Consider the following 14,212-nt stretch of genomic DNA (forward strand, 5'->3'; position numbering starts at 1 on the left):
ACCGGCACCTGCACCAGCTGCCGAATACCAGGGGCCACAAGGGCCGGAACCAGAGACAGATGCATCATCCCTCCCCGGGATAATGCATTTGTCTCTGTCACATATAGAATTAAAAATAAAGTACTGTGCAATGTCCACATATACAGAATAAGAGCAGATACTGAGGATTACACCCAGTATACAGGACAGGAGAAGTGGTACTGTACAGTGTCTATATATACACCGAATAATGGCAGATACTGAGGATTACATACAGCATACAGGACAGGAGAAGTGGTACTGTGCACTGTCCATATATACAGAATAATGGCAGATACTGAGGATTACACCCAGCATACAGGACAGGAGAAGTAGTACTGTGCACTGTCCATATATACAGAATAATGGCAGATACTGAGGATTACACCCAGCATACAGGACAGGAGAAGTGTTACTGTGCACTGTCCATATATACAGAATAATGGCAGATACTGAGGATTACACCCAGCATACAGGACAGGAGAAGTAGTACTGTGCACTGTCCATATATACAGAATAATGGCAGATACTGAGGATTACACCCAGCATACAGGACAGGAGAAGTGGTACTGTGCACTGTCCATATATACAGAATAATGGCAGATACTGAGGATTACACCCAGTATACAGGACAGGAGAAGTGGTACTGTGCACTGTCCATATATACAGAATAATGGCAGATACTGAGGATTACACCCAGCATACAGGGCAGGAGAAGTGGTACTGTGCACTGTCCATATATACAGAATAATGGCAGATACTGAGGATTACACCCAGCATACAGGGCAGGAGAAGTGGTACTGTGCACTGTCTATATATACAGAATAAGAGCAGATACTGAGGATTACACCCAGCATACAGGACAGGAGAAGTGTTACTGTGCACTGTCCATATATACAGAATAAGAGCAGATACTGAGGATTACACACAGCATACAGGGCAGGAGAAGTGGTACTGTGCAGTGTCCATATATACAGAATAGCATATAGTGAAAACTACATCTAGAGAGCTTCCCCATATTCAAAATCCCTGCTTGCTGGATCCCTTACTCTACTTGTATACTTTGCTGTTTCCAGCAGCTTGATATTTGTATTTCAGTTTATTGGGTTTAAGAACCAAGGACCGTATATTATGTCCGTAGTTGTTATTAACAACAAAATTGCGGATCTGCCAAAAATAGGAAGGTGATAGTTCGCTCCCTCAACTCTGCTTTGTCGCTGCTTCAACTCTGCTATGTCGCTAGCTCTGCTACATCATGAACCAATCAGGCATAAGCATTGCATGATGGGAGATGTAGTTTTCTGGCCGGCGCCATGTTGGATATAGATCGACTTTTTAAAGAACTTGTAACTATGGAACGGAAGCAGCTAGACAGATGGGAGACGGCTCAAAATACTCAGGGGGACTTAGTGAGTAAGACTAGCTAGGTTTAGAGCATTTTAATTTTTTAGCTCTTGGGGGAATACCCCTTTAACCACAAGGCTGACACTATGACTAACACCCTCCATAATCTGTTATTCCACCTTCAGGACCATCCTTGAGCTGTACCAGTACTCAGGAATACATCAGAAACTCAGACTTCTTACTATAACCCAAAGCTTTAAAAATGCCCTGAAAACACATTGGGGCCTATCAGGTCACCCTGAACAATCACTATTCCCCTATACTCCAAGCACAATCATGGATCAGTTAGAAAGTTGAAGAAGGTCTCACTATTCATGGATGTGGGTTTATTTTAAGGAGGGGGATACACTTTTTTATACATTTATCAGTATGGATGTGGCAACTAAAGCTGTATACAGCAGTGAATGGTGCCAGACCCTCTATAAAGCGAGAGCCGAGCGCACTGCAGTAGGCTGGCACAGTGACCGGCATGGCATCTCTCGTTTCACCTGCCTGATCCTGCACTTGGTGAACACTTGAGATGAAGCCAAGAACACGCACAAGTTTGCCCGATGCTGTACTGCATTTAAGGTGCCATCATGTCTCAGCACATTCACCTGGTCTAACCCGTCATACCAATCCCCCTGGTCATAGTCCCACTGTAATTCCATCTCTGCTCTGTCCTGGTAACAGCGGCTACACATATGTAATAACAAGAGAGATTCTATACATCTGATCTGTATGGAACGCGTGTGCCCATCACCCTCTGCTGTGCCAGTCCCATGGGTGTCCTGTAAAGCAATGAGCTGCTTCTGCAAGGAAGGGTATGATCTCCTCGGTTATAGCAACTATAGCTGACCATGAATCGGCAACCATTATAAATGGGATTAAAGGGGTTATCCAGCGCTACAAAAACATGGCCACTTTTCCGCCTACTGTTGTCTCCAGTTCAGGTGTGGTTTGCATTTAAGCTCCATTTACTTCAATGGAACTGAATTTCAAAACCCCACCCAAACTGGAGACAACAGTAGGGGGAAAGTGGCTATGTTTTTGTAGCGCTGGATAACCCCTTTAAAGGGGTTATTCGTCAGGTAAAATATATGTTGAATCAACCCCCCTCTTGGAGACTAACAATTCATTCTATACATGTCATTATCTGTTCAGTCTCCTTCCCCCAGTTCTGAGCTGCTGCTTTCTGCTGAAGACACAAAAAACAGTATGTGAGCGTTTCTCTCTGTCTCCTCCCTCCCTTCCAAGACGGTTGATGTAAACAAGTCCCTGGCTGGCTATATCTGCAACTTTGTAGCTTCTTTGTAATGTTAGAAGGGTTAATCTGAGGTCAAGTTGCTGATGCACTCACTTTGATCAGTGTCGGACTGGGGTATCTGGGGCCCACCAGAGGCAATGATCCTGGGGGGCCCACCAATGAAGAACCAGTGACAAACAACAAGTCAGTCAACGTTTGTGTAGGTTCTAAAGCTGGGGGCCCACCGGTGGATTCTCCAGTCTTCTGGTGGGCCAGTTCAACACTGACTTAGATTATCCCTCCAGCATTACAAAGGAGCTAAAATGTTCCCGATAGGGACTTGTTTACATCAGCCCTCTCAGAACGGAGGGGTGAGGAGGGGGTTGAGGGCAGAGATGAACTGAACTGCTCAGATACAGTTTTCTATGTCTTTAGCAGAAAGCAGCTGCTCAAAACTGAGGGAAGGAGACAGAAACGGTAAAGACATATATAGAATTAATTATTAGTCTCTGGGGGGTGGGGAGATTTACCATAAATTTTACTGCATAGCCCCTTTTAACATAAAGAAAAATCTATCTATCTATCTATCTATCTATCTATCTATCATCTATCTATCAGTTATCTACCATATCTATCTCCTATCTATCTATCTATCTCCTATCTATCTATCTTTCTTTCTATCTCCTATCATCTATCTACCATATCTACCTACCTATCTATCCTATATCTATCTTTGTATCTATCTCTAATACAGTAGGCCAGGATAGAACCAGGTGATGACTTCGAGGTAATCTGCAGCCGGTGACCCCTTCCTCAGGACATGGACATCACATCCTGCATCAGAAAGGAGCTGAAGAATCTGAGAAACGCTCCCGGTCCAGACTCTGCACATTCCTGGGCAATCTCAGCTTTTCCCCACAAAAAAATGTCATATGACAATAACTTGTTATTTTAAGGGGAGCTGAACAGATGTCTGACCCCGGAGGAGGAGTTTCCGAGGCGCGGCCACAGTCTGTTCAGGGGACTCTTATCAATCTTACCATACAGATATAAGACGGAACCGATGTGGATTGGTCTGTGAACGGCACATACAGATACTAGCCTAGCTGAGCTCCTATAACAAGGGGCAGCTAGTCTGTCATCCATCCAGTCCTGTGCAGGTGCCAAAGTATCACAGAAATTCCAGCTCTGAAACCTACAGAATAGTGAGTGTGCAACCTTGGGAGTCAAGGAGAACGCCACCTAGAGGGGCAGTGCTCGCAGTCAGTGCCACGATCTTAGTCAGGAGCTTGAGGGTCCTGCAGGTGTGCCTTAATTTCTTAGGGCCAGTGAAGGGTTTTTTTTTTGGGGGGGGGCACACTATGGTTGATATGGTTGGTGTTATTTTTGCTCTTTTGCATTCCATATTAAAGATGTGAGGTGTGGTCCTACTGTAGGTCGCTGGTGGTGATGTGCATATAAAACACCAGATGCAATAGATGAAAATAAATGGAGACAGTCCATCTGCTTTTAATAGAGAAGACGAATCCCACTCTTGTACGTAGATGACCGGAGAAGAAGAACACCCTGACATCAGGCTGTAATGTATTGTGGGGGTCTCTGTATTTTTTCTGCTTATCCTCTTGAATACTACAGGTCTACAACCATTCACCAAACTGGATTTGTTCACATCAACTAACTCCTAGAAGGTTTCCTGAGACTGGTAGTCCCCCTGCAATGATATAGGCTGCATGGTGCAAGCAGTTTTGGGGTAGCTTACTCTGCCACTCTGATGGCTAGGCCTGGCCCGAAGCCCAATAGGTCCTAGATTGTATTGAGGTACTTGCTAAACCTCTCCTCCCTGGTTCTAACACATATAACCCTCTCAGTCATAATGAGAATTGCTTTCGATTCTGGACTAATTAACCTAATACCCTCCACTGTACCTTGTAGATATGGAGCCCAACAGTGACTCCACCAGAAGAATAGTGAGCACAGCTCTGGAGGGATCCCTCTCTTTATTGGAGCTTAATTGTAAATGAACACTGTAAAATAGGGATCAATAAATGAATAGGCCTTGTCACTGGCCCAGGCAACCAAATTTTTGGTATTTATAGAAATATTTAATAGGGTACTCCAGCCAGGCCCCCTTTTACCTCTCCGTGCTCATGAGCTGCCACTCTTATGCCGGTCTGGTCCCCCGGTGTCCTGACGCTGGTCTGAGACTAGACTTATGACATGGCAGGCCCACTCGGAGGCTGTAGCGGTGTACTGCCTCTGCTGCTGAATGGCTTAGCGGGCCTGCTACATCACCTCTCAAGTCCTGTCTCAGACCAAGAAGTGGCGGGCACTGCGGGAGCGGAGCGTCGGAATGCAGGCGGCGGTTCTAGAGCCAGGGAAGTACGTGGATGTCATTGTTTTCAGCCAACCCCTTCTTGGGCATTCTGAAAAAAAGTGGGCCCAGTCGGAGTACCCCTTTTAATGTTCCCAGTTGAATATGAACATTAACACGTCCCTTGGTTATGGCCTGCTATCTGGGATCTGAGTGGCAGGAACAGGTGATATCCACACTAATTTCAGAAGGTTTTGCTCCGATTTGACCCGTTTTCTTCTATAATATTCTCACATAGGCGTCTGCTACTACATGGCTGAATGCGGGACAAGCTAAATGCTGCAATAGAAGCAATAAAAATCAGCAGCCAAGAAAACATCATCACATCTGTCACAATGGAGCAGATGTCGATGAGCCGGGACTAAATATTCTCAAGATATCAGGGGCCACCGAGCCCCCCCACTGCTGGCTGCCTCCATCCACCGGCGTACGGGAATCTCAGAGAAGCAGACGGTCTGGAAAACCAGCAGCTGTCTGAGAGGGGAACGTATAGGAAGAGAGGAAATGAACTGACTTGTCCTTATTCCTGAGTACGAGGATTTATCTGGACAGGAGGGCAAACAAGGACAAGAGAAAGGTAAGAGACTGAACTCCGCGAACTCCGGGGAAGCCTCAGACTGTTCCCTGGGAAAAATCTCCTGGAGTGGAGGCAGGGCCGGGGCCGGAGGACGCCCGCATGTATTTACACTCGGCCAGATGGGAGAACTGTCAGCGCCAATGCTACTTACTTCATGAAAAATCCATTAGAAAGGTTTTAATTTTCTCACATTTGGGTTTTTTATAGATGTTGTGAGAAATAAACCGGTACGGCTGCTCCACAGGAACACATTGAGTTTGGATCATTTTGGCACGGACACCTTCCCCGTTACAGGAGTTTATTTCATCTTACGGATTTACCTTTCCATGTCAATTTTATTCCATCTGCGCTCGCCCACAATTCCAGACGCTGGGGTCCTCCTCCTCTGTAGCAGGGATCTACAGATTAGCTCATCCAGGACCACCTGATTCATGAACAGAGTAGGAATAGGAGGGAGACCCATGGGAAGGGAACCCTACATAGGACAAAGGGTATCATTTCTCTTCAAGTTGGCATAAGGGCAAATTACCATGGAAAAAACTATGCAAAGTATCTTTCCCTCTCCAGTGCAAGACCATGCTCTCCAGAGCCACCTTTTGGAGGTCGCTTCCCTTCAAAGGGGTTGTCCAGCGAAAATCAACTGGTGTCAGAAAGTTATATAGATTTGTAATTTACTTCTATTAAAAAATCTCAAGTCTTCCCATACTTATTAGCTACTATATGTCCTGCAGGTTTTATTTTCAGTCTGACACAGTGCTCTCTGCTGACATTTGTGGCCGAGACAGGACTCTGGATATTTATTTATTTTTTTTCATTTCCTAAAATAAACTGGTGTCCGAAAGTTATATAGATTTGTAATTCTACTTAAAAATCTTCAGTCTTCCAGTACTTATCAGCTGCTGTATGTCCTGCAGGAAGTGGTGTATTCTTTCCAGTCTGACACAGTGCTCTCTACTGCCACCTCTGTCCATGTCAGGAACTGTCCAGAGCAGGAGAGGTTTTCTATGGGGATTTGCTGCTGCTGCTCTGGACAGTTCCTGACATGGACAGAGGTGGCAGCAGAGAGCACTGTGTCAGACTTAAAAGAATACACAAGGACGCTGGTTGACCTCAGAGAGATCAACCAAAACACCGCAGAGACACCATCACGTGTCTCAACTTCAATGTATTCTAGAACATTGCCCCCCTGGGAAATCAAATACGCAAAAGAACACTGCAGAGACACCATCACATGTCTCGACGTCAGTGAACTAGCCAGACCTTCCCTCCGGGAAGGAACAACCAAGCCAAAGGCGTTCTCCAGTCAAGGAAACCACCTCAGCAAGGTATCCATCCACAGACAGCTGTTTCAGGGTTTTTTGCCCCTCATCAGTGTGGAGTAGGTTTCTGGCTAGTGGGAGCAATGAATACATGAAAGAATACACCACTTCCTGCAGGACATACAGCAGCTGATAATTGTGCTACCAGGGCTGTTCAGGCGTCCTTATCATTAATCAGCTGTTAGCTACATCTTACTGGGTAATTGAGGATGTGCCGCCCACAGAAGGTTCTTCTTTTCTTGACATGTCAAAAGTGAGCGATGAGCCATTAAGTGAGTGTTTGCTCCTTCATGGGACAATAGCTTCCTTATTGGGGTGTAAGGAGCCCCTAATGGAGCTCCCCTTCAGCAGTATCCAGACCCCTAGCCATCTGCCTTCTTCCTGAATTTTCCCCGGAGACATGACGTCATCACAATTCAGGGGAAAATTACATCCGGTGGGGGTCCCAAGGCTGCTCCAGCCACTCACCGCAAGCATATGGAGAGGTAAGTTGTTACTTGATTCCATTTCCCCTCTTCCCTTGCCGGCTGCCGCTGGACTTCTCCTTTAATATACACCTTTAGGGTATGTTCACACTACGTAAGAGACTGGCAGTTCTGTGACCCGCGACCGGGTCATGGAATGGCCGGCCTCATAAAAGATCATCCCGGCCGGTACTGCAGTACCGGCCGGATGATCTTTATCGCCACAGAGTTCTGATGCGGGCTCATCCGTGCGCCCCGCATCAGAACTCCCCACAGCACACTATGGAGCGTGCGGCCGGAGCTGCTCGCTCTATAGTCTGCACTGACAGAGTTTTCTGCGGCCATTATTAACTGAAAAGCGGACGCAGAAAACTAACATGTCAGTTTTCTACGGCACTGCTAGGGATCCCGGACAGAGTGTATACCCTGTGTATACACTCCGGCCGGGATTCCCTCAGAAGGGAGCACTACGTAAGTTACGTGGGAATCACGGCCGTTGTAACAATGGCTGTGATTCCCACAGAACCTATACCCCTATTCCACCGGTCGTTAAGAGGAGCAAACGAGCGCTCTCAGCGCTCGTTTGCTCCTCGTTCCCTGCTCGCTGCTGCTGCTATTCAATGCGGCTGCAGCGAGCGGATGAGTGCGGGAGGGGCGGCGGGGAGCTGCGGGGGGGCTGCTCGGGGGATCAATGATCGTCCGGGCAGCCCATAGGATACAGCAGCGTCTGCTACCGATGCTCCTATTCAACGGAGCGACAGCAGCAGATCGTTGCTGTATCAGTCATGTTGAAAAACAAGCGACAGCAACGATCAGCCGACATGAAAGATGTCGGTTGATCGTTGCACTCTATTCCACGGGACGATTATTGTTCGTAGCGGCCGATATCGTCCGAATACGAACGACATTTGTTCCGTGGAATAGGGCCTTTAGGTTGTGTGAACATAGCCTTATAGCTGATAACTATATCTACTACTCCTCTCAACACTTGGCTCGGCCAAGGGTTCAGGTGTTCTGTATAGAGACAGGGGAAGTACAGTACAGGATTTCCCCCTCCCACAACATCATTTATCAATGTAGAGTCAGGGGGCCTCACATTAGATAGCTGTCCTGTCCCACGAAAATAGTCAGGTTCAGCTGACAACTTCTATCGAGATCTTTAGCGGTCGATGCTCAGTATCAGAGGCCCAAAAAAATAATAAAAAAAAAATTGCATGAGTATCAAAAACAAATAAACCACAGAAGGATGGGCAGCAGTGTGCAATGAACAAATGATTACACAGCTGGACCTGTGTGAAAGCCGGTATTTAGAGGTCAGTGCTGACTTCAGAGGAGATAGCCCGGTGATGTAGCTGTAAATTAACTCTTTGTTCTCCTGTTTTGGTGCCTCATCTCCCTCCACTCCTCCCCTCTCCATAGAAAATCATGAAGACAGGGGGGAGAGCTTCAAACTGCTTTTTCATGATAAAAATGCATTTTTCGGCTAATAAACCCAATTACAAAGTTTCTTAAAATCGCCTGTACTATTGATCTCTGCCAAAAAAAATAAAAATTTTTTATATATATATATATATATATATATATATATATACGACAGTGAAACTTTAAGCATTACTTTATATCCTGTCCATATACACCAGCTAAATAGAGCATCAGCTTCATCTATCATCTGCATTATATCTGGGTCCATGTCCTGATCCGACCCGCCCATTACTGAGTGTCCCTGCAGCGGCGGTCACTACAGTCTGTTCTTCCCTGGCTTCTCATGAGAAGTTTATACAGAACATCCAAGAGCTGAACCGGCCAAGATAAACAATTTACTATCTCCATGATAGAAACTTTTTCCAAAGTTCCCAGCAAAGAACAATAAGGTGTAATTGGTTTTAATCCCCATAATGGGACCGATGACGGCCACCTCTGCAGCTACACAGCGCCCCATATTGGTAACAGGATGTCAGTGATTACAGTCTGTACATTGCAGTAATTGCTTATATATAGAAGAGCCCTCACGACTATCCACATTCTGCTACAGTAACATCTTGTAACATTAAAGGGGTACTCCGGCGAAAATCTTTTTCTTTCAAATCAACTGGTGTCAGAAAGTTATATAGATTTGTAATTTACTTCTATTAAAAATCTTGAGTCTTCCAGTACTTATCAGCTGCTGTATGTCCTGCAGGAAGTGGTGTATTCTCTCTACTCTGACACAGTGCTCTCTGCTGCCACCTCTGTCCTTGTCAGGAACTGTCCAGAGGAGGAGAGGTTTTCTATAGGGATTTGCTACTGCTCTGGACAGTTCCTGATGAACAGTGGTGGCAGCAGAGAGCACTGTGTCAGCCTGGAAAGAATACACCACTTTCTGCAGGACATACAGCAGCTGATAACTGCTGAAAGACTGGAGATTTTTAAATAGAAGTAAATTAAAAATCAATATAACTTTCTGACACCAGTTGATTTGAAAGGAAAAGATATTTGTCGGAGTACCCCTTTAGTATTTGTATAGGTTTCTATATGTTGAAGCAGAATCCTGTCTGTATATAGTGTTATACTGCACGGTATCTCATGTAAGGATGCACAGACACAAAGATTCTCTCATTCATTCCAGTTCATTACTGTGTAGTGATTCTTCGCACCTCAAGCACTAAAACACTTGAGATTGGAGACCACCAACAGTGAGACAATAGTTTATATTCCCTAACCTGACAAAACGTCACAAAAATGTAAAGGTTACAAAATGTTACAGTACAATTTTTCTAAATGTTCACATTAAAGCATGATGGGAGTTGTAGTTTTGCAACAGCCGGAGAGACATAGATTGGTTAGAGAATAGATCAGGGGTAGGGAACCTTGGCTCGCCAGCTGTGGCAAAACTACAACTCCCATCATGCCTGGACAGCCAAAGCTTTAGCTTTGGCTGTCCAGGCATGATGGGAGTTGTAGTTTTGCCACAGCTAGAGAGCCAAGGTTTCCTACCTCTGGAATAGATGATACCCCGCACTGGAAGGTCACACTTCCTCAAAGGATAAGCCTCAAACTCCAATCCTCTGTACATAGGAGGGAACTCTTCTACTGGACAAGCAGCTAAAAGTGAGGGCTAGTGGAGCAATGGGGGTGGATATTACATGTGCTGGACGGATTGATTCAATGAAAGGACCATTCATTACTATTTATTATAAATAATTCTGCATGATCATAGAAGAGTGGGAGACAGACCCCTTCATATTAAATTATATAGAGATTTTTATCCAACTTCTGCAAGACTTCATATCAGCAGGGAAGACATATAGGGAGGATGCAAGTTAATTGACATTCTGTCTGGACAGTAATATAAAGATGTCCCAGATAAAGAGAAGGCACGTCTATGGGTCAGCGGAGGATGTATGAGCAGAATTATATACAGGGAGAGGGGATGCAAAGCAGCATTCTCCAACCATCTATTGTAGAACTACAGCAGCCAGCAGGCTCTGACAGATAAAAAAAACATCCATAGGTAGGATGCACTGCAGGCATACTGGGAGTTGTAGTTTAGTAACAGCTAGAGAGGGTGGAAGGTGTAGTGGAGAGCCACAGGTTAGGGAACAGGATGCCACAATGGGGAACACTAAAGGTTGTCAGGACATGATAGGAACTAAGTAGGAACATCTGGATTGCCAACGGTTAGGGACTAGGATGCACTGGTGGAATGTGCCCAGAAATGATGGGAGTAGTAGTTTTGCACCAACTGGAGAGTCACAGGTTAGGGAATAGAATTCCATATTGGGGTAGATTGCAGGAGGTCAGGATATAATGGGAGTTGTAGTTTTGCAACAATTTGAGAGCTACAGGATAGGGAATAGGATGCCAGGATGGAGTACATTGCAAGAGGTCAGGATATGATGGGAGTTGTTGTTTTGCAACAACTGGAGAGCTACAGAATAGGGAATAGGGTGCCATTATGGGGTAGACTGCAGGATGTCAGAAAATGATGGGAGTTGTAGTTTTGTAACAGTTGGAGAGTCATAGGTTAGGGAATAGGATACCAGAATGGGGTAGACTGCAGGATGTCAGGATATAATGGGAGTTGTAGTTTTGTAACTATTAAAGAGATACGGGTTGGGGAACACTGAAATAATAAAAATTGCCCAAGATTCACTTTTATAATGTTCGAAGTGGTTTCATTGTGGTATAAGTTGCAGGTAATTTCTCAGTGCAGCCTGGTGATAGTTGTACACCCTGCGTGCATACTCTGCACTCACACCTATCAGCGCTCACGCCTATCAGCGCTCACGCCTATCAGCGCTCACGCCTATCTGCGCTCACGCCTATCTGCGCTCACGGCTATCAGCGCTCACGCCTATCAGCGCTCACGCCTATCTGCGCTCACGCCTATCTGCGCTCACGCCTATCAGCGCTCACGCCTATCAGCACTCACACCTATCAGCACTCACACCTATCAGCACTCACACCTATCAGCACTCACCTGCTTGGTGAAGAGGATGGCCGTGTCCCAGTACTCCGGGTGCTTGTCACTCAGTTTGTTCCATTTCCTCTGCCAGGCACAGAAGCTCCGCAGGGTCATGGCCGCATTGGTGGTCACTTTTGGACCCTTCCCATCATCAGTCAGAACCATAAACTTTACCACTACAATGTTGATGGGGTTCTGGATGCTGGGGTGACGGTATAATCGGGCGGCTGTGGCCATCAAAGTGAGAAGATAGTGCTGTAAGTCGTCCCCGTGGAACTTGAGCATGGACTCATCTGCCACGATCAATGTCTCTACGTATCTGGTAATGGAAGCAAAGCGTCTAGAGCGGTGACCACTTCGGGCCTTGGTACCATTGACGTGGCTTTTGTGGCGCTTGGAACCCTTGTATCTCTGCAGAGCATCCATGATGCCGTGATTCAACGCAGAGCTGACCCCACACCTGGAGGTGGTGTCTGATGACCGGAAAAGTGCTCTCCTTTTCTGCAGCAGGTGCGGCCCCTGTTGGCTACTTGGTAACTCCAATGTGCTGTTTCTCAAAGGGCTTATTAAATATTCCACCCCTTGGTAGCCAAAAGCCCCTCGAAGTCCTCCACAGAGGCTGAGCGCTGCAAAAGAATCCCGGTCAGAATTGACATCTCCCGAGTAGAAGCAATGTCTGACACTCGGAGAAGGTTTGGGGAGAGCGCCAGGGAAATGCATGGAAAAAGCTGGTGCAATAAACTGAGAATCGGGGCTCAAATTCAGATAGAAATCCTCCTGGAAAGCAGAGATCTGGAAAATGACTCCAGTGTCTTTAGTCTGTTCATTGCCTTCCTTGAAGTATTGCCTTCCATTGATATCAGGATCCAGCCTTTTAGGGGTGACCAGGACCCCGTCCAGAGAGGAACAAAGAGAAGTGCTGAGAAAAAGCATATCCAGAGCGAGCAGCGAGGTGACAGCCAGATGTGTGTGCATGGTGGCCGTGACTCACCCGGAGCCCAAAAACTGGAAAGAATCGCCTTAAAGGGGAAAGAGCAGATCAGGAACCCATAGATCCAGAGCTGACAGAATGCAAAACCCAATGAGTGTATAAGTGAGTGTGAGCCAGAGGTGGCGGTCCTGCAGCAGATGTTTGGGCTGCCCTCTGTCCTGCCTCCCTCTGCTGCGCTACCTGTCAGCTCACAGGCAGCATCAACCTCCCGGACGCCTTTATATACATCCCTGTCCCATGCAAACACTTTTTTTCTTTTCTGGGAGGTGCTGTGCAGACTCATTGGACTTGCCTTCACTCATTCTCACACATATACTCTGCCTCCCTTCCCCATAGCCGGCAGGGTTTAAAGAGCCAGAAACGACATCATCTGTTCTGGAGCAGCTGTTCTCTCCCTCCCTGGCTGCCTGCTCCATGTTCTTGCACTGGCAGGGTTTCCAGGCTTTTTCTTCCTCTGCAGCGATTAGAGCTGACACAGAGGTGCAGGAGATTTCCCAGCAGTGGAATCTGCATTGTGTAAGAGGATGATGGCCGGATGTCCCCCCAGGGTCTGTGATAGCGGAGCTGGTGTCATGTCCTCTCCCAGGCGCTGTCCTAATGTAGATGGCACTCAGCAGCGGGAGGCACTTTACATAGTTCTGCTCAGTTTCTGTCCGGGGGCTATGTTCACACTACGTATATGTCCGGCCGCATATTATCCGCGGCCGGATATATACGTATGAAACTCCGGCCGGGACTTTACGCAAGTTAAAGCTGTAATAAAAAGAAAGTCATATAACCAAAGCAAAGGGTCCAGCGCTGCGGCTGTGACTCACTACTACATGCACCGACACCACTATCCTTATCACCAATATTATAATACTCCGCCCACAGCTCCGCACAGCCAAGCGCTGAAATACCAGGCTTTATGGACTGATATCGCAGATATAGCTTCTATGTAATGCTCTGCAAAATAGGATGCCTGCAGTCCTATGTAACACCATAAGTAACAGAGTGGTAACTGTAAGGGCCCTAATAAACTAAAAGATTATTGTGTGAAAAATCGTTAAATCGTTCTAATTTAAGCGATAATCTGTGTGTATGCCAGGAACGATCAGGTAACTGGGCACAGATAATGAAGTAGGTGTGACCTGCAGTCCTATGTAACACCATCAGTCAAGTATGGAACACTTATGTTGTACACTGTGTATGATTAATGTATGTGCAGCCAGTGAGAGTATGAGGAGGTCTGGGATGCTTAAGAAAGTTGCCATCACCTGCAGGTGGGTTTCTGGTGTTTACTTGGGCACTTGTCATGGTGGGCAGGAGTGGTGACACCCACCCCTGGACACAATGGCACTGGGCTTTGTAGAGGGTAGCACAATGTGTGGGTGCAGGGGCACCAGGGGAAAATGAGCAC

At 46.4% G+C, this 14,212-nt stretch overlaps 1 protein-coding gene across 1 annotated transcript in view; it reads right to left on the bottom strand.

The window, feature by feature from the left end:
• The window catches only part of ADAMTS15 (ADAM metallopeptidase with thrombospondin type 1 motif 15), a 44,904-nt gene extending 31,481 nt beyond the window's left edge, over window positions 1-13,423 (bottom strand). The window contains exon 1 of the mRNA XM_069948547.1: window positions 11,838-13,423. Coding sequence (XP_069804648.1) covers window positions 11,838-12,797 — 960 coding nt within the window. The 5' untranslated portion in view covers window positions 12,798-13,423. The remainder of the gene's footprint in view (window positions 1-11,837) is intronic.
• Window positions 13,424-14,212: the final 789 nt, after the last annotated feature.

Source organism: Dendropsophus ebraccatus, chromosome 12, assembly GCF_027789765.1.
Source record: "Dendropsophus ebraccatus isolate aDenEbr1 chromosome 12, aDenEbr1.pat, whole genome shotgun sequence".
NCBI lineage: Eukaryota > Metazoa > Chordata > Amphibia > Anura > Hylidae > Dendropsophus > Dendropsophus ebraccatus.